Source organism: Papio anubis, chromosome 8 (genome assembly GCF_008728515.1).
Source record: "Papio anubis isolate 15944 chromosome 8, Panubis1.0, whole genome shotgun sequence".
NCBI lineage: Eukaryota > Metazoa > Chordata > Mammalia > Primates > Cercopithecidae > Papio > Papio anubis.
Window position 1 is genome coordinate 128,266,881 of NC_044983.1, and position 19,984 is coordinate 128,286,864.

General features: G+C 43.7%; 1 protein-coding gene across 3 annotated transcripts in view; it reads left to right on the plus strand.

The window, feature by feature from the left end:
• The window catches only part of TG (thyroglobulin), a 273,445-nt gene that overhangs the window by 105,740 nt on the left and 147,721 nt on the right, over positions 1 to 19,984 (plus strand). For all 3 annotated transcript variants that reach the window (XM_031669772.1, XM_031669774.1, XM_031669773.1), the window contains exons 33-35: positions 1,704 to 1,783; positions 2,534 to 2,677; positions 13,308 to 13,370. In XM_031669772.1, coding sequence (XP_031525632.1) covers positions 1,704 to 1,783; positions 2,534 to 2,677; positions 13,308 to 13,370 — 287 coding nt within the window. The remainder of the gene's footprint in view (positions 1 to 1,703; positions 1,784 to 2,533; positions 2,678 to 13,307; positions 13,371 to 19,984) is intronic.

Here is a 19,984-nt window from a genome sequence, read left to right on the forward strand (position 1 = left end):
GCTACATCTCATTATTTAATGTAAATTATCAAGTATGGTAATAAACTTGATTCTCAAAACCTCCCATTGCAGTACTCAGAATCTGGAGAGCAAGTAGAAAAATAGACTCATAAGCATATAAATAATTTTTATTTTTTATTTATTTTTAAATTTTATTTTATGGTTGAATTTTTTGCTTAGTCATTATTTAGTTGTTTTAATTGAAGATGTCTCTCCTAGTATCATCTGTGGATCTTACCCATTAGAATCACCCGGAGAGATGAATGTGAATTCTAACGGGTGATATCCACAGATCTGCATCCTTGGGTCCTATTTCAAACCTGCTGAATTAGCATTTCCTGGGATGGAGTTCAAGAATCTGACCTTTAAGGAAGCTTCCCCTGGTGATTCTTTTATACTTAAAAATTCAAGGGTCATTCATTCATGAACATTGATCTGTGAAATGCTCTTGAGTTATGAGTTATGACACTGAACCATGTTGCTGGTGCTTAAAATCTACTTTTGAAAATGGGGGTAAAAAGATGAGGCAGGCTGATCTGTCTCGAGATTCAGGTGGACACCACTGTGCTGATGGGAGGGGTGGATGAAAAGGAGGGTTGGAACCAGGGATCAGCCTGACCGTGGAACTGGGATGGGAACTAGGGGAGTAGATTGTGCGTCTAGACTCAGGGAAATGTAGTTGGCTGGGATAATGCATGGTCCAGACTGGATCTTAGAAATGAGCTTCCAAGATAGGAAAAGGAAGTGGTAAGTGGGCATATTGGCAGAGAACTAGGAGACGGAAAAGCAGAGAGGTGATTTGCAGGCATCAGGGCACAGATGCTGCCAATGTTGGAGAGGCTGCCCAGCAGATAAAAGCATCACCACTGGGATGAGACTTGGGTTCAGGGAAGGAGAATGGCCATAACTAGGCAGGATCCCCCCACCAAGAAGGGACTAGGGGTTTGAGAAAGCTCTCAGGAGTCAAGAATGAGTGGTCAGACTGGAGCAGAGTGGTCAGGGCAGGGGAAACTTGGAATTGAGCCCAGGAACATTGGTTTGGAGCCATTAAGTCCCTCCTGCCATGAATAGCCCTAGAAGCTGAGGGTAGGGCTTAGTAGCTACATTGAGTGGATAAGAAGGTCAGTCTTGAGAGAGCCTGGCTGGATGGGCTGACCCAGTAAACAGAAATGCATTGGTAGAGTGTAATTATCCACGTTGTACAGTAAGAGGGGAAGTGAAGGGGAACACAGGCTCAGCTCCTGCTGCTTAAACAGGCCCCTGGCTGGGTCACCCTGACTCTAAGTCCATGAACTCTCCTCTTTCTAGAAATGCCTTCCCTGTTATTTCTTTATTTTCCCAGCGTCCAAAGCTAAGACTTTCTGCTTACCTGAAAGGACTGAAGGAGTACATTCTGGATCCTGGGTTAGCTTGGTTGGAGCCTGGCACATAATAGACACAGAATATATGCATGATGAATGAATGGGTGAATAAACGATTAATAGCAGGACAGTATTACTCCAGAGAGGAGTAGAATCTTGTTTCCAGAAAGAACCTCAAAGCTAAGAGTCCACTGATGCACATTGACCAAAGCACCCCCAGTTTAAGTAGGGGGTGAAAAAAAGCTGGTCCCCAAAAGCAAGAATGACTACAATCAGCCCACCCAGTAGGTCCTGGGCCACCAATGAAAACCTTCAGGCCTGCTCTTTCTCTTCTTATGCCAGGTTCTTTGAATGTGAACGACGGTGTGATGCGGACCCATGCTGCACTGGCTTTGGATTTCTAAATGTTTCCCAGTTAAAAGGTAATAATAGTAACAACTCCCTCTCCCCTGCTCACAGCACTCTGCGGTTTAGAAAACACATTCACATCTATGCTCTTATCAAACCCTCAGGGTCTCCTCTCTGTGAGTAGGGAGAAGCAATCCTTGTTCACAGATAAGGAAGTGGGGGCTTGGAGAGGGCAACTGGCTAGTAAATGTGGTAGCTGAGACTTGGCTCCTAGTCCAGCAATCATCACTTTACATGTGCAGTTCTCTCTGGCCAAACTTCCTTCCTTCCACTCTTGGCTTAGCTATCTTTTGTTCATCTTTCAACACTTGGGTCAAGCAGCTTGGTGAACTTTGGATCCATTTGTGTGATATGTATTTAATGCTTGGTTCATTCCCTTACTAGTGTGTGATTCTGGAAAAGTCACTTAATCTCCCTGAGCCTCTATTTCCTCCTCATCTGTATATAGGGCTACCAAAACTGCCTTCCTCATAAGGTTATGTGAAGACCAAGTGAAGCAATACCAACAGAGACCTAGCATAGCCCTGGGCACATGATAGGTACTTGATAAGTATTAGCCACCTCTATCCCTTTGCTCTTAGATCAGAGGCTCCTTGAGTTCAGGTACCAGGTTTTTCAGCAGTGGCTGAGATAGTATCTGAAATATAGTAGTATATCCTAAATATCTGCTGAACAATGAACTTGCAGAATTTTTCTCATTTATTAGACTCTTCCATTGTATTCAGTTTCCTGATTGTGTGTTTTTTTTCTTTTTTTCACCCCAGGAGGAGAGGTGACATGTCTCACTCTGAACAGCCTGGGACTTCAGATGTGCAGTGAGGAGAATGGAGGAGCCTGGCGCATTTTGGACTGTGGCTCTCCTGACATTGAAGTCCACACCTATCCCTTTGGATGGTACCAGAAGCCCAGTAAGTAGCTTTCCCTTGACAGCTATATGGGCATCTTTAGTTAACTATTTCCCAGTCATGCATTAAGACAGTGTTCTTGGGTTGGTAAGTAGATTAGTCAAGATTCATTGGGTTCAAGCAACAGAAATGGATTCTGTTTAACTAAAGCATACAAGAAACTTATTGGAAGTCTGCTCATTGACTCAAAGGAAGGATGAGCAAGTAGGTCTCAGTAAAGATGGAAATGGACCATTTCCATGGACATATGTAGCAGAAACAAATGGACAACTTCTTCAGTGTGCCATGATCATCATTAATCTGCTTCATAGGGTTTAGTAGTTATATTCAACCTTTAAATTCGAGGGGGAGAGTTTGGTCCCATCTGGGCTTAGTCAATACACTGCCAGAGGGAGAGCGGGCCAGCTTGACAGTCCCAACAAGACTGTATGCACTAGGATAGGGGATGTTCCTCAAACAATAGTGAACACATTGTTGCTGGACAGGGAAAATCAATAGATGTAGACTCTAGCACGTTCCCTTGGTTTTCTTACCTTGACAATCAAGACAATGTAGCACATGGTAGTCCCACGGAGGGAAAACGGGGACAACCAACGTGTATTTGACTATGCATATAGAGTTAGGACTTCAAGGCCAAGGCAGCATTGACCCAACATGGGTCCTTAAGGTATGATTCTGATTATATCTGGGCACGTTTTAGGAGTTCAATTTGAAATTGATGAAGGAATGAATGAATGGCATTTACAGTGTGACATAAAAGTTCCTGGACTCAGATAAGGAGACATTAGCGTTATTCAAACTCTGCCATCTACTTACTACGGGTTCATCTTTAGGAAAGTCACACCACTTCTTCAGGTTTTCCATTGGTGAAAATAGTGAATGAGACTCACTGTGATTCTGTCACCGCTTACATCACAGGTGTTTATGGTATGGATAGATTTGGGGAATATTGGGCAGCCACATGGAAACTAGGCATCTTCACCCTGTGTCCCAGAAGCAAATTCACAAAGATGCCCCAGACCCAAAAAGATGGAACACCCTGTGTTCAGTTAGGAGGAGTCAAATTAGAGAGAGGCTGAGCTGAGGTTTAGTATTTCCAACTTCTCCCACTAGTGGCTTCCTTGTTAGTTTCAGAGTAAATATATGGTGAATACTGGCTCTTACTTAGCTTGCCCTGGAAAATAGAGTCATGGACCGTCTGATCTGGAAAGGGTCTTCGAGATCCCTACCTTTGACCTCCACATTCTTTTTTTTTTTTTTTTTTTTTGGTGTTTTGCTCTTGTCGCCCAGGGGGCAATGGCGCGATCTCGGCTCACTGCAACCTCCACCTCCTGGGTTCAAACGATTCTCCTGCCTCAGCCTCCCGAGTAGCTGGGATTACAGGTGCCCACCACCATGCCCAGCTAATTTTTGTATTTTCAGTAGAGATGGGGTTTCACCATGTTGGCCAGGGTGGTCTCGAACTCTTGACCTCAGGTGATCCACCTCCCTCAGCCTCCCAAAGTGCTGGGATTACAGGCGTGAGCCACCGCACCCAGCTACATTCTTTATATCATCCAATATAACCCTTTGCCCAAAGTAGGCAAAGAGAGAAGAAATTACATTCTTCATGTGCCTGCTGTTTCAGACCATGCTGGATTTACATAGGTTGTACCATTTAATACTCATAATACTCCTGCAGAGTAGGTATTGTTTCTTCCATTTTAAGGTGAGAAGAGTGCAGCATAGAAAGTTGAATTGCTTGACCCAAACCACACAGGTGGTAGGAAACAGAGGCAGGCTTCAGGCCCAGACCTGATGGCCCCAAACTTGTTCTCCTTTCCTTTACGATGTTGCCTCCTGCCAAGTCTTTCACATCCCATAAATGACTAGACAGGAAAATGTCTAGATACCTTTCCTGACTGGCTTTCCCCCAACTCAATTGATTAACAGGAAATTGACTAATACATTGAAAATAATAAATACTAATAAAGTAATAAATCAAACCAGGTGGTGGTTTGGTGCCTTATTCCATAGCCATATCCAACCTGAAAGGTCCAGATGCAGCTCCCAGGCAGGATCTGGCCCTCGGCCCTTGCTCATGAGCCTACCCATTCTTTGTGTGTGCCTCAACTTCATGGAGGATGTTTCTGGAGTTAATTATTACCAGTTTGAATGGAATCTTTGTGCTGGTGTCCACCTTCAGCATCCTGTGATTTGATCTGAATTTACTCTATTGGCTTTTTATTTTATTTTAACATCTGAAATTATTTTAGGAGAAACATCAGGATTGTATAATGAAATATCCTCAGTGGGTTTCTATTAAAGGAATAATGTTCCATATATAACAGTTTCCCTGCTTTAACTCATAGAGGAAGGGAGAAAATACCTGCCCAGGTCTTTGGCCCCAAAGGAGACCCAATGCCAGCGCTGGGTATTTGGGGGACTTCAGAACTGAGCTCTCACCTCTCACTTCCCCCTTACCCCATCTGTCCTCTCACCTTCTTACCTTACCAAAGTCTTAAAAATGTCATTTTCCATCTTCATATTACTCATGGAAGAATTGGGTAAAAAGAAGCTTAAGAAGTAATTCATTTGTTCAGAAGTAATGAGAATCAGACCAGAGTGTTACAACATCTTGACAGGAGTTGGCAGGGGAAGGAACCAAGGTACTCATTGTCCCAACTTATTCCATCTGTTCTTTTTCTTTTCATCTGACTGCACAGATCATTAACTTTTTCCAGCATATATTCTGTGGGGTCAGTCTGGGGACTCGACTCAGGAGTTTTGACCAGAAACTTAGAGCAGGGAATTAAAAATTTACAGAGGGGTTCTTACTCAACCAACATTGACTGAGCATCAGTCATACCTGGGGGTCCCCTGGCATTACCAGTATAACCTCTATGTATTGGCCTCGTACTGTATGCCTGGCTGGATTCCAAACACTTTGCATGCACTATCTCACTTAATTCTCACACCCATGTATCATAAGGAAATAGAGGCTCAGAGAGATTGTCACTCACTCACGGTCACCAGAAAGTAAATCAGAGTTAGAATTTGGACACAAGTCTTTCTGACTCTAAATCACTATGTTGTGTGATTGAACGTGAAAAAGCCATGATTTCTGTTTTGCAGTCACTCATAGTCTAAGAAGGAGTTACAAATTATAAATAAATAAAACATTCTTGTGCTGGGTCTCTCTTACCATAAATTTTTCGACTTTACTGAGTGTCTGTTTTCAGCTATATACTGTGCTGGGCACTGTGGAAAGTGAGATTAATAAGATATATTCGTTTTCCTTAGACACAGTCTAGTGAGGAAGATATGAGGAAATATGATTAAATATAGCAGAAGAGATGAAATACTAGAACACTTATCAGTAAAGTGTCACGGGAACATAGGAGAAAGAAATTGTGCTTAGGAGGCGTCTTAGTCCATTTTGTGCTGCTGTAACAGAATACCACAGACTAGGTAATTTATAATAAACAGAAATTTATTGGCTCTCAGTTCTGGAGACTGGAGAGTCAAATATCAAGGAGCCAGCATCTATCAAAGGCCTTGTTGCTATGTCATTCCATGGGGAAAGGCAGAAGAGCAAAGAAAAGAACGGGGACCAAACTTGCCATTTTATAATGTCGTTAGTCCCACCCATGAGGGGTCAGCCTCATAAAGGTTTCACCTCTTATTACTGTTGCAATGGCAATTTAATTTCAACATGAGTTTTGGAGGGGACAAACAATCAAACCATAGAGGAAGTGTGGAAGCCTGTTGCTGGAAGGTTCCTAGGGGCCCTCCTTTTGGCCTAAGGTCCAGCTCCTGCAATCTCCTCGGCCCACGCAGGTGGTCTTTCACAGTGTGCACTGCCTGTTTTCAGTGTCTGGGTGCCTGGGGAGAGAAGTGACAAGTGCTACAATGTCATTAGACTCTCATTCTTCCATCCATGGCCCCTGAGCAGGAAACACCATGGGATGCACATGGCTTATGGGTGTTCTGGTATAAGTGGCTCCATGGTTCTCATTTCAGAACAGAAGGAGGAGGACTGGCTGTCACAAGGTTGTGTTGACACGGTGTGATTTGACTCTCCAGCAGAGCAGGACAAGGTTCTTTTTCCCTTACGTTGTCTTCATCAAATAGAAGTGGGTGGTGGGATAAGTCTTAAGACTTTATGGATTATTTCCTCTTAAGACCTAGGTGGAGAAAGGGGAACCTTACTTAAGGAGACTGGTTTAATAAATTAGAATATTCTCACAGCTGGGCCATGTTGACCAGTAAGAAACCATCTTTTGATGTATGATATAGTTTGAGCCAAAACATACTTATTTGCTGAGTTCTGAACATTAGTATAGTCTTGAATTCCATGTTCTCTAGTTAACAAAACCACACCAGTATACTGATGTAAAATCCCAGCACTGAAGCTGACGTTGTCATTACTTTTTTCCCCACTCTTAGCTTTGTATTAGGTAATTACATACATAATAGTAGGAAGTAGCCTCTATGGGACTCGGAAAGTCTGCCTAGAGACAGGAATCCCTGGGCCTGAGCCTTGCAGGGTGAATAGGATCCTCTCCTTCACCTGTCTGTCAGCACTGGCACATGAGACAAACATTTTTACCAAGGATTTGATGAATATTTTCAATAATAGATTTTGGCCTTGCTTCAAGTCCATGGTTTGGTCCTTTAGTGTGGTGACATCTATACTGAGTGATGACTATGAGCCCATTAACACTGTGTATTAGTCTATTTTCATGCTGCTGATAAAGGCATACCTGAGACTGGGTAATTTACAAAAGAAAGAGGTTTAACTGGACTTACGGTTCCACATGGCTGAGGAAGCCTCAAAATCGTGGTGGAAGGCAAACACAAGCAAGTCACATCTTACATGAATGGCAGCAGGCAAAGAGAGAAATTGTGCAGGGAAATTCCCGTTTTTAAAACCGTCAGATCTTGTGAGACCCAGTCACTGTCAGCAGAACAACACGGGAAAGACCCACTCCCATGATTGAATCATCTCTCACCGGTCCCTCCCACAACATGTGGGAATTATGGGATCTACAAGATGAGATTTGGGTGGGGACACAGAGCCAAACCGTATCACACTTGGTCCCCTGTTTCTGAGGAACTGCCACTAGGATCAATTAGGAACTGAGATTTATTGAGTTCCTACTATATGCCAAACACTTTGGAAGCACAGAGGTTAGAAGTCCCTGCCCACAAAGGGTTGACAGTCTGGCTAAGGAGACAGATGTTAAGGAAAACAGATCTTTCTTAATCACTTACTGTATGTCAGACCGTGTTCATCCATTGCTATATCAGCATTGCTATAAAGGAGTATCCAAGACTGGGTAATTTATAAAGAAAAGAGGTTTACTTGGCTCATGGTTCTGCAGGCTGTGCAAGCTTGGCATCAGCATCTGCCCAGCTTCTGGAGAGGCCTTAGGAAGCTTTTACTTATGGCAGAAGGTGCAGGGGAAGCAGACCTGTCACATGATGAGAGTGAGAGAAAGAGGGAGGGAACAAGAGAGAGGGGGTGCCAGGCTCTTTTAAACACTACTTCTTGTGTGAACTCATAGAGCGAGAATTCACTCATTACTGCGAGGACAGCACCAAGCCATTCATGACGGATCCATCCCCATGACCCAAACACCTCCCACCAGGATCACCTCCAACACTGGAGGTCACATTTCAACATGAGATTTAGAGGGGACACACCTCCAAACCGTGTCACAGACACTACTCTAAAGGCATTCCTTGTATCAACTCACACCCCCCTGAGGAGGGTGCTATTCTCCTCTCCATCCTCAGGAGATAATCATTCTCTCCAATCAGAGAATTACACCGTGATGTGGCTTGTATTACTGTAGTGGGATACCAGGGGAGAGGTAGGGGGTTGGGGGTGCTTCTTTAGAGCATGAGAGAGGAACAGGAAATTCTGTTCTACAAGGGATTATACAAAAGTGACTCCGGTTGAAAGCTGGATATAGAGAAAGGGAAGTGGGGTGAAGGAGCAGTGGCCACTGACTAACCATAGGCAGTAGGTAGAGAGGAGGTAGCATGTCCCTGCCCTTACAGACCTCACAGCCTCAGAGGCAGAGACCTGCACACATGGACAACTGCAACATAACCTTCTTACAGGGCTGTGGTCACAGATCAAAGGACAGAGCAGAGTCTCCCAGCATTCAGAAAGAGAAAAGCACAGACCTAGTGCAGCAGAGCACCAAGAGGAGCGTCCAAAGAGCCTGCAGCCATGGGCCTTCTGAGTCTGCTATGAGCAGAGTTCAGAAGTGAGCAGAAAGTTCCACGCATCTTAGCACAGAATTGCAGAGTCTTAGGCTAAGCAATTGTGAATGCAAATGAGACTGTTTGCAGCCTCTTCCTGGCAGTAGAGCCAGATAGGAACTGTTCTAAGCCTCCAGAGGACAAGGGTATAAGTGCTGAGGTGAGGTGGGGGTGGTGCGTGGAATAAGGGGCTGCTCTGCGGTTAAGCAGTACCCCAGAGCCCAGGGCTTCCTGGAAGGGGTGGGCCTCTGGGGCATTGGGACTTCTGTTCTTTGAAGAGAACTAGGGCTGCCCATCTTATCTGCAGCTGTGCATTGTCTGCAAGTGGGGCAAGATCTGTTTACAAAGTCAAATGTGACTTCTAGAAAAGAGAGTTGAAGCCTCATAGTTCCTGTCTTCTGCTAAGCAAATGTTTTTGGACCCTGTTGCAATTCTAGATGTAAGAATCTGGAAAGGAAATGACAAGCTCTTCTAATTATGTGTCTCTGCAACCCACATAGAAACTTCCATATGTAGGTAGCAATTTACTGTAGAATCTATTCTTTATCATCATTCACATCCTATGAACAGCTTCTTAACCTTTTACTAAGCATAAAGTCTGCTCCTGGAACTAGGCTAGCATTTGGCATGCAGTATCTCCTTTAATTCCCTAACAATCTGATGAAGTAAAGGCTACTGTTACTCCATGCAGTGCTGTGCTGGCAAATATGTTACAACCGATGAAGTGGGAGTAAGAGCTATTTTTTACTCACAACATTTCCGATTCCACATCTGTAGGGTATTTTGCCCCAACACCAACTAATTCTTCAACCCTCTGGACCAGTGATTCAATTCAATTCAGACACTAACTACCTGGATTTAAAGTCAGACCCTATAGGTTGTCTCAGTCCCAGAAGACTGCCCCCAACTTCAGATACCCATCACAAGCCCTGAGCCTCCTGTACTTCTGACCATATAAATTGGGGGTTGACATGACCTCCTCCTTGGGGTCAATAATTTGCTAGAATGGCTCCCAGGACTCAGGGAAACCACTAACTATTAAAGTTTTATTATAAAGGATACAACTCAGAAGCAGCCAAAAGGGGGGGCTGCATAGGACAAGGGGGCCGGGGGAGGAGCCTCCACACCCTTTTTTAGGTGCCCCACCCTCCCAGCACCTCTGTGTGTTCATCAACTCAGAAGCTCTCCAAGCCTGGTTGCTGAGGGGACTTAAGAAGGTTCCATCATGTGTGAGAATTGAGTAAGTCATTGGCCATTGGTCAATGAACTCAATCTCCAGCCATTCTCTTCTTCCTGGAGGTAGGGGAGTGGGACTGAGAGTTCCAATCCTCTACTCTTGCCTTGGTCTTTGTGGCAACTAGTCCTCCTTCTTAAGCTATCTAGGGGCCTCCAACCACCAGTCATCCTATCAGCAGACAAAAAGATACTTTTGTCACTCTAGAGATCCCAAGGGACTCAAAAGCTCTTGACTTCAAGGCTCCTTCCCCAGCCCCCTTGTCCTATGCACTCCTTCCTCTTGGCTGTTTCTGAGTTGTATCCTTTATAATAAAACTTAATTAGTAAGTGTTTCCCTGTGTCCTGGGAGCCATTCTAGCAAATTATTGACCCCAAGGAGGAGGTCATGGAGACCCCCAATTTACAGCTGGTTAGTCAGAAGTACAGATAAAATATTCTAATAAAAGATGCTTATATCACTCCCATCATTCAGGAAATTATGAGGGTATTAGGAGCTCTGTGCCAGGAACTGGGATGAAGACCAAATGTGTATTTCTTATTATATGACAGTAACACAAGTGGTTGCCATTTCCCATGGTGTGAATCCTCCCATGATGGCTGATTTCAGGCTGCCAACTTGCTGCTTCTGAAAGCAGAGGTGGGAAGGAGCATGCACAATGGCTGCTGGGAGCCTTTGTGAGTTGGCTTCTGCACACCACTGCATGAATCCCAGGAAGGCTAGCATTCATCTGTTTAAATGGGTATAAATTAGCTGAGAAACTTTCCCAAGGTTACACAGTAAGGTTCATAGTAGGAGCGTCCCCTGGGGAATTTTTAGCCCTCCCAGGGACTGAGGGTGTTGAGGTTTTCAGTGCCCTAGGGGCAGGGAAGCTGAGGATTCTCAGGACTCATCTCAGTCCTGTACAATAAAGAAGATCCCACACAAAGGCTGATAATGCCTGTTACTTTTTCTCACTGATGGTGGGTGTGAAAGGAAAGGAAAGCAACAGCAGCAGAACTGTGTGGTAAATGCTCTGCTGACGTGAGATGCGTGGTAATCCCCCCAGGGAATGTGCTGTAGCTCACACCACCATTCTCAGTGTTCAACATGTATGTAATTGCCAGTGTTCAATCAGTATTGGGAAATGTTTCCTTTGCAAACAGAGTTTGCTTTGAATTTCAAAGTAAATTTCTAGGAGCAGAATTGCTGGATCCAAGGGTGTGGACATTTGAATGCCCTCAACATAGATAGTCAAATTATTCTCTGAAGATTGCACTCTCAGGAACATGGTTCTGAGTCTCTTCTAGGAAGAACAAACATTTTAAACAGGTGAAAACAGGGTGACAAGTATCAAACTGGCCAGTTGGGTGTAGTGGAACATGGGGGTACTTATGAGCAATTGTGAGTTATATGAGGAGCTCCCAGAACGTGAGATGACAGAAGCCTTAGGTCAGTGTGGATCAGCAGCAACCACAGAGCTGGGGAACTTGCTAGAAATGTAAACCTCAGATCCCATCCCAGACCTGCCGAATCAGACACTCTGGGGTGGGACCCAGCAAGGTGTATGTTATCATGCCCTCTAGGTAATTTGGAGGTCTGCCAAAGTTTGAGATCTGGTGCCTTAGAATGATAGTGGCAGGTGCTTCCAGACAGATGATGCCAAGCAGAAAAAGACACAATAGAGCTGAAGGCTCTAGAACCCAGAGAGGCTGGGACTTGGCATACCTGACCAAAGTGAAGAAGGCAGAGAAGGAGGTGGATGTGAGGGGACCCATGCAAGGACTTTGGGACCAGAGTAGAGCATGACTCTGACCCATGGCTTTTCATGGAGGCACACAGGGACAAAAGGCAAGGCAAGAGTGTATTACTGTTAAAGGGCAGTATTAAGAGTGAATCATAGGATATATTGAACGTTTGCTAAATGATCAAAGCTGCACCAGTATCAGCTCATCTAAGCCTCGCAACCTTAAGAGAGGCACTGTTATTATGCTCATTTTATAGACAAGGAAACTGAGGACAGAGAGTTTGAGTAATTTGCTCGAGGTTACACAGCAGAAAAGCAGCAAACCAATGTTGTCTGGGACCGCTGAGCCGGGAGCCCTTACTTTTGACTCCTGGCCGTGCTACATTGCCGCAGCTCCCCGTGAGCAAGGAGATCCCATGTATGGTTCTAGTTTGGGCCATTGGAGATAAAAGAGTGGTGAAGATTTAGATTTGTTCAGTAAAGGAAGAAAAGGGGAAAGAAGGTAATTTGCATTTATGTGTCACAGACTGGGTATGAATGGTTCTTCATTCAATTTTTACATCATCTTCATTTTATCAATGCTGAAACTGAAAATAGAGGAAGTTAAAAGACTTGTCACTCTACGCTGCTTCCAAGTGATCTGTTGAGGTCTATATCCAGTCTCTCTGCCTTCAAAGTCCAGGCTGCCACCACGATGTGCTGCTTGCTAATAGCAGCTGGCATTTGCTGAGCTGGTATCTTATGCCTGGCACAGCGCCAAAAGTAATAAATTGTGTTATCTCCTGTAATTTTGTCATAATTCTCCAGGTAGGTAGTACTATCCTCATTGTACAGATGTGAAAACAGGCCCAGAAAGGATAAGAGCCTCACCCAGTTCACAGAGTCAGTAAGTGATAGTGGCTGGCATTGTGTTGTTTCCCACACGTCTCTGCTCTCTGCTCTCTGGGACGGGGTAGGACTGCACTTCCTCACCCTTGATCTCATTCCTAGCTTTGGTCAATGTCATGAGGAAAGAAGTGATGTGTGTCACGTCTAGGCCAAAGCTCTAAGAGCAAGACTGAAATAAATCTGCTGCATTCGCTTTGCCCTGCTTGGCAATTATTGAAACTTGGGGCAAGAAGGTGCCCTTTTCAGCCTGGTCCTTGAGAGAGGATAATGTAGAGTGAAGCCCCCAGCCTCTCTGCAGTAGGCAGGTAGTGCAAGGAGAGGGATCCTGAACTTTCTAAGCCACTTATGCGTTGAGATTATTTGTTAGCTCAGCATCATCCAGCCCACCCTGACTGATACAGGTTGGGACTGGCTGGCTGTCTTCCAAGTCCAATTTCATGATCACCATCTTGTACTTCTATTAATGCCTTCTGAACTCGATGATACCAAGAGGGTAGAAAAGAACTAAACGTCTGTTTTTTCCTTTTCAGTTGCTCAAAATAATGCTCCCAGTTTTTGCCCTTCGGTTGTTCTGCCTTCCCTCACAGAGAAAGGTAAGTTCATTGTTTTTTTGATCTCTCGGTTGAGAGCACTGCCTCATTCATCTTCTTTCTCCTCTTCCCTCTTGCTTTTGTACAGTAGTTGATAGCTTGCACATCACTCTTATTATTTCCAGCTCCTATGAATTAGACACATGTATAAGGAGGGTGAGTGCCAGCAACATGCCAGCTTTGCAGATAAGAAAACTGACTCATGGAAATGAAATGATTTGTGAAAATAATGTGGCTGATTGAAGCAGAGTAAGACTTAAGTCGGGTTCTCCCAGTTTTCATTTTAAGGATTATTTCGCCGTATCGAGTAACGACTAGACACACACGATCCGGAGGCAATGTCAAGAATGGTGTTATTTATGGCCAAAGAGGGAAAGAAGTCAGTTCCTTATTAGCAAAAGAGTTGGAGCTCACAGTTATCGGCCACACTGGGCAGCACGGTGACATCTAACAATGAAACGCTGGCCCTGAGTCCAGGAGCCCAGGTGCCCGGGAGCCCGGTAGCATAGCCTGGACCCAGGCTGCCCTTGCTCCTGCCCATCCCACTGACCCTCCTCACAACACGCTGTATTTAGCATGAAGCAGCAGGAAGTGCAGAGAGGTGGGGTGCAGTGGGGACATCTGGATGTTCTAGATGGGGGTGAGGTGGAAGGGTCACTACAGCACGGGCCTTACTGCACCGTCCCCTTTTCTGCTTCCCTTTGTCAGGAAATGAGAGGCTCAGCCTGGGCTCCAGACACTGCTCAGCCAAGAGGCCAAGCGACGTTAATTCCTGTCCTGTGACATGATGTCTAAGGGACCCTAGACATCTGTCATTATGGCCATGATGGCCCTGGCTGGAGAGACAGAATATAGCTCATGTAGGAGGAAATTATTTAAAACCAAGGCTGTTGCTAAAAGTATAAAAATATCTTTTACTCATATATGTTATTAGTTTCCCTCAGTCAGTTAAAACAGCTAACTTTGGAGAACACATTATATATAAAGTTTTGAGCCTTCTATAGAAACTGTGTATGCTAAGCACTTTGCATTCATGACAGATGTTAGCTTCCTGAAATGCTGCGAGGCTGGTGGTGTTATTGCCATGTCACAGAAGGTGGACTGGGGCTTAGAGATGGATTAAGTTGCCCAAGACCAAGCAGATAATACATGTCCTAGCCAGATTTTGGTCAAAATTGATTTTGAATTTTATCAAGTTAATGTACAAACACAGTTGAAATAATCAGAAAGTCCCAAAAGATTTATGGTTTAAAAAGCAGAACAGGCCGGGCGCAGTGGCTCACACCTGTAATCTCAGCACTTTGGGAGGCTGTGGTGGGTGGATCACGAGGTCAGGAGTTCGAGACCAGCCTGACTAATATGGTGAAATCCCGTCTCTACTAAAAATACAAAAATGAGCCAGGCATGGTAGCATGCGCCTGTAGTCCCAGCTACTCGGGAGGCTGAGGCAGGAGAATTGCTTGAACCCGGGAGGCAGAGGTTGCAGTGAGCCGAGATCACACTGTACTCCAGCCTGAGCAACAGAGCCTCCGTCTCAAAAAAAAAAAAAAAAAAAAAAAAAAAAACCAAATGAATTCCCTCTGTCATCTCTACTCATCTGCCACTCCCACTCCTAGTAGCCCCAACTTTCAACTCCTTTAACTACTTTTTTTACTTTTTTTCCTCATCCTGGCCTCTGTGTTTCTAAGTTACAGTTGGCCCTCTGTATGTGAGTTCCATAGCCATGTATTCAATGACACATAGATAAAAAAAATCAGAAAATAAAATTCCAAAAAATTCTATAATGCAAAACTTGAATTTGCTGTGCGTCAAGTACTACATTGAATCCATGCAGACAAAGCTGTGTGTAGGCATTGTATTAGATAGTTTAAGTAATCTAGAGATGATTAAAGTATACAGAGGATGTGTGTGAGTTATACGCAAATGCTACACCATTCTGTTTAAGAGACTTGAGCACCTGTGAATTTTGGTAGCCATGGGTGGGAGGGGTCCTGGAACCAGTTACCCATGGAATCCCACTGTTCCTTGATTTGTCAACTTCAGAAGTGACTATTCACTTCTTGCCTTGATAGAGACTTAGCTCTCTGTCTCTTTTATCACCTCTTTTACAATTTTCCTCCTTTATCCACAAAATATATTAATATCGAGATTTGGGGTTGAAACAAGAGTAAATCATTATTATGGCCATGTAAATATGGTCCACCACAGAGCCATGTTACAATTGTCAAGATTTTCAGGTATCCTCCTGTCACACACAATCCCTGTTGTACCCCTGTCCACTGCAGCACCTGCTTCCTGCTCACCAAAGCCCTGGAGAGCTGCGGGTCTTGTACGTGCTTCCTTCTGTAGGCACTGGGGCACTGCTTGTGCCTCTCTGCCGAGTCAGTTAACAAGTCTCCGTCTCCCATTCTTCACTTAACGGTGTTTGAAGTCCCTCATCTGCTGTCTGCTCCTTGCGTTTCCTTTTTTCCTTGTTCTTTTTTTGTTATCTTTGTGGGTTTAGATGCTTATTTTCCTTTACTTCATTTTGTAGGGGATTGTGGAGGGAGAGAGGATAAAGGGCAGTATTTAATTCAAAACAATACTATAGTATTTTTTCAAAACTGTTGAACGTTTAATGAAAATTCATTTTGTCTTCAGCACTGTGCTAAGCATTTAAACTTCATATGAACCTCAAGAGATAGGTCCTGTTATAATTTTTGTTAGCTGTAGAAAGTTCAAATAATGCAGAAATGTAGAACGAAAATCACAGTTATTTAGAAGTTACCTGTGTCAGTTAACCTGTGTTTATTTTTTCAATCTTTTTAGGCTCTCTGGTCTGATATCATTGTAATCTCTATTTATAATGTTGCACTTTTCGGTTGTTTTTACCTAATATTGCATTATATATGTATCTCCAAATTGTTACATATCTCTCTAAATCATGATGTGTATATGTACTCACTCATTCACTGAGTCTTCTATGTGCCTACTCTCATGATGCTCACCTTCTAGTGATGAACAACAAACAAGCAAGGATATTGTTCACAGAGATAGCTGTCCTGTTATTCCACCAGTTCACTAGTCTATTTCTTTATCTTTGGGCATTTAATTGTTTATTATTCTTCATCATTATAAAAATAGCAAAATGAACTACTTGGTACCTAAAATTTCCTCCAGAAGTCCAGGTTATTTCCTGGGGTAAGATTCACCAAAGTGGAATTATTGGGCTTGAGAAATTTACATTTTAAGACCCTAGATTTTTATTGCCAAATTAGTCTCAAACAGTTGTTGCTAGTTGCATACTTACCAGACATAAATTAAAGTGCTTTTTTGCTTTTGATATACTTGTGATCCTTAAGTTTTATCACTAAAAAATTATTTATTAAATTTATAGATAAAGAGTGCTTTGATGTCAAATACTATCGTTAAAGATGCATAAACCAAAGCATAACTTCTCTGGATGATTTTACAATGCTTCCACTCTGTTTTTGCTAAACATTTATGTTACTGACGTGTGAATTACCTACAAAAGAAGAAAAAAGGATGGAGCATTGAGCATGTCCTTTCACAATACACACAGCCTATGGGTCTGAGTAGATGTTTCCAAGGTGGAATGAGATGTCACAGTGCTTGTAAGCGTTAACAAGTATGACTTAAAAGCATAGAAATGTCAGAGCCAACATCCTATCTCTGTGTTAAAGTTCCCAAATTGGAACTAAGAATTTTGGCATGTTCCTTTGATGTGAATCAGAGGGAGGGGATAATTCTGCCTTCAGGGTCTAGAAATGTCATTGTGTCGTTCTGACATGAATTGTGAGGGTGTGTCTATATGTGTATGTGTACGTGTACAGGTGCGTATGCACTGTGTGTATGCAAAATACTCATCTTTATGTACTTTCTATTCAGGGAGAAAAGGAAATATTTCTTAAATATCAAATATTTATAAGTCATGTAATAGTCACAAGAAATTTAGGTTTGTAGCGAGGTCTGTTTTTCAAGTAAGGCAACTGAAATTAAATGACTGAGCTGGGATTTGAACCCACATCTGTATGGACCCTTTCAGAGTTAGATAAGATTACTTGGTTGAGTTTCTGAAATAGATTAGCAAAGATGAGCTTTTGAGTCTAGACTTGTCTGGAGACCTAATCTCTTGACTTCGTTTCTTTTATGAGCGCGCGCGTGTGTGTGTGTGTGTATAAGCTGACCCTTCAAAGTCTACTTCAAAAAAAGAATTCTTTGCACATGCAAACCCTTCTCTCTGGAAAGGCTTTCTAAAACTCACCTGCCTGCTAAACTCCTGGTGCCTTCAAACCAGCTAGTGTGTTAGAAACCTTCCCTAGAGCAACAGAAACGCAGTGTATAGAACAGCCCTTATCACATAGTAGGTACTCAAGACAGGTCCATGAGATTTCAGAAGTCTCCTCCATCTGCACACCATCCCCACTGACCAATCAGGGGAGCAGAATTCTTTCTTTGAAGTAGACTTTGAATGGGTAGCTTATACACACACACACACACACACACACACACAGACACACACACTAAATGAAGCTAAGCAATTAGATCTCCAGACAAGTCTAGACTCAAGAGTCCATCTGCACAGTGGAATTGTTCCTGGGCTGCAGTGGGATACTGTAAAGGTTCCCCCAGATTCACCATAGACAGGCAGGAAAAGCGCCACAAATATATTATGACCAAACTGTGACATAGAGGACGAGTATGCATCTGTTATATGGCCAAGAGGAGAAGGGACAGTGTCTGAGGCAGAGGGCACTGCATGTGTGGAAGCATGGGGACATGCATCAGTAAGGCTCAGGCAGGGCCATGCAAGTAGCTCAGTGTTGCAGGACCAGCAGGTGCAGAAGAGGACAGGGTCCAAAGTGTAAAGTGCATTGGATACTGCAGATCCTTGCAGGGCTTGAAGCAGTGGAACAATGATCTTTAAAGCTATGTAAAGGCTTTCACTTTGCACTATCATGAGAGTGCTTTGGTGGATGACAAGCTAGATTTTGAGAAAGTGTGGACAATTATATCATCTGTGTATTGTGTACAGTTGTACTCTTTGGAGAAAAATTGTTTTACAAAACAAGTGAAATAGTAAAGATACCATTTTCTTCGTAAGACAAATGTACATTGCATCTTTCTTCATAAGACAAATGTACATTGCATCCAACCAAGCCAGCAAGGCTGCTGCAGGTTAGCTTGAGTTATCTTCTTGCGTGTTGGAGCCTGCCTGTGTGATCATCGCACCCCTCCCCTGCTTCCCAAATGTGGGATCTCCTAAGGGTTTATTCCCAGGACAACTGGCATTCAGCTTGCATTCCCTGTTTCAGCAACTTTTCTCTTAGGGGTGTGTATTAGTTCATTTTCGTGCTGCTGATCAAGACATACCCAAGACTGGGCAGTTTACAGAAGAAAGAGGTTTAATAGGATTCGCAGCTCCATGTGGCTGGGGAGGCCTCACAATCATGGCAGAAGACAAGGAGGAACAAGTCACATCTTACATGGATGGCAGCAGGCAGAGAGAGCTTGTGCAGGTAAACTCCTGTTTTTAAAAGTCATCAGATGTCCTGAGACTTATTCACTATCATGAGAACAGCACAGGCAAGACCTGCCCCCATGATTCAGTCATCTCCCACCGGGTCCCTCCCACAACGTGTGGGAATTACGGGAGCTACAAGGTGAGATTTGGGTAGGACACAGAGCCTAACCATATCAAGGTGCTACTGAATTAAATTTACTATTTGGATTGAAAGCCGGGGAAAACACAGAATATTTATTTAGGATTTTGTCCTCTCCATTCTATGTGTGTTTCACATGAATACTTCAACATACCATTTGGAAAATGCTCTTGCCCTTGACTTTGAGCCCTTTTGAGCAATGGGTGCAGCGCAGGTTGCTGCTGGCAGAGCGGACTGTGAAGAAGGTTGCAGCTGAGAGGTGCGAGGTGGAGCGAGGAAAGATGTCTCGTTACAGTTTGTCCTGCTCAGCTTTCCAGCACCTCTCTCCTGACCTCATCCTGGAGCTCAGTGAGAGGGACAAAGCCTGAGTTCAGGACAGATGGAAACAGCAGTGGCTGCCCCACCAGCTTTTGAACCACGCAATGAAAGGGAATCAACTTTGTCTGCTTGGCCTCCGTCCTGTGCCTTTGCCTGCGCCCGTGGGTTGATGGAATTCACTTGATCTTTTCTGCAAATGTTTTTCATTAAGCTGGAAACAGAGTCCTCTGATCCTAAAAAATGTCAGCACCGGCGGGAAGCATGTACACCATCTAAGTGAGGAAGCAGTACGACATCACGGTGCAGCACTTCGGCTTTGAGGTCCATCTGGCCAGATTTCACAGCCTCTTGATGCCCCTGCTTGCCCCTGTAAGATGAAAATAATGGTGAAATATAAGCAATATCAGTCCAGCAGGATTTGTTGAAGAGCAAATAAAGTATAATGCTCAGCATGGAATTTGCTGTAGAGCAGGTGTTCAAGAAACATCAGCAATAATTCTCAAGTCCAAACCGCTTTACAGAGGAGGAAACTGAGGCAGAGAGAGTGTAACTTCCCCACATGACAACCAGTTAAAGCTGAGCTATACAATTATATATATGTATATATCCACACAGACATATATACAGTCGCACACA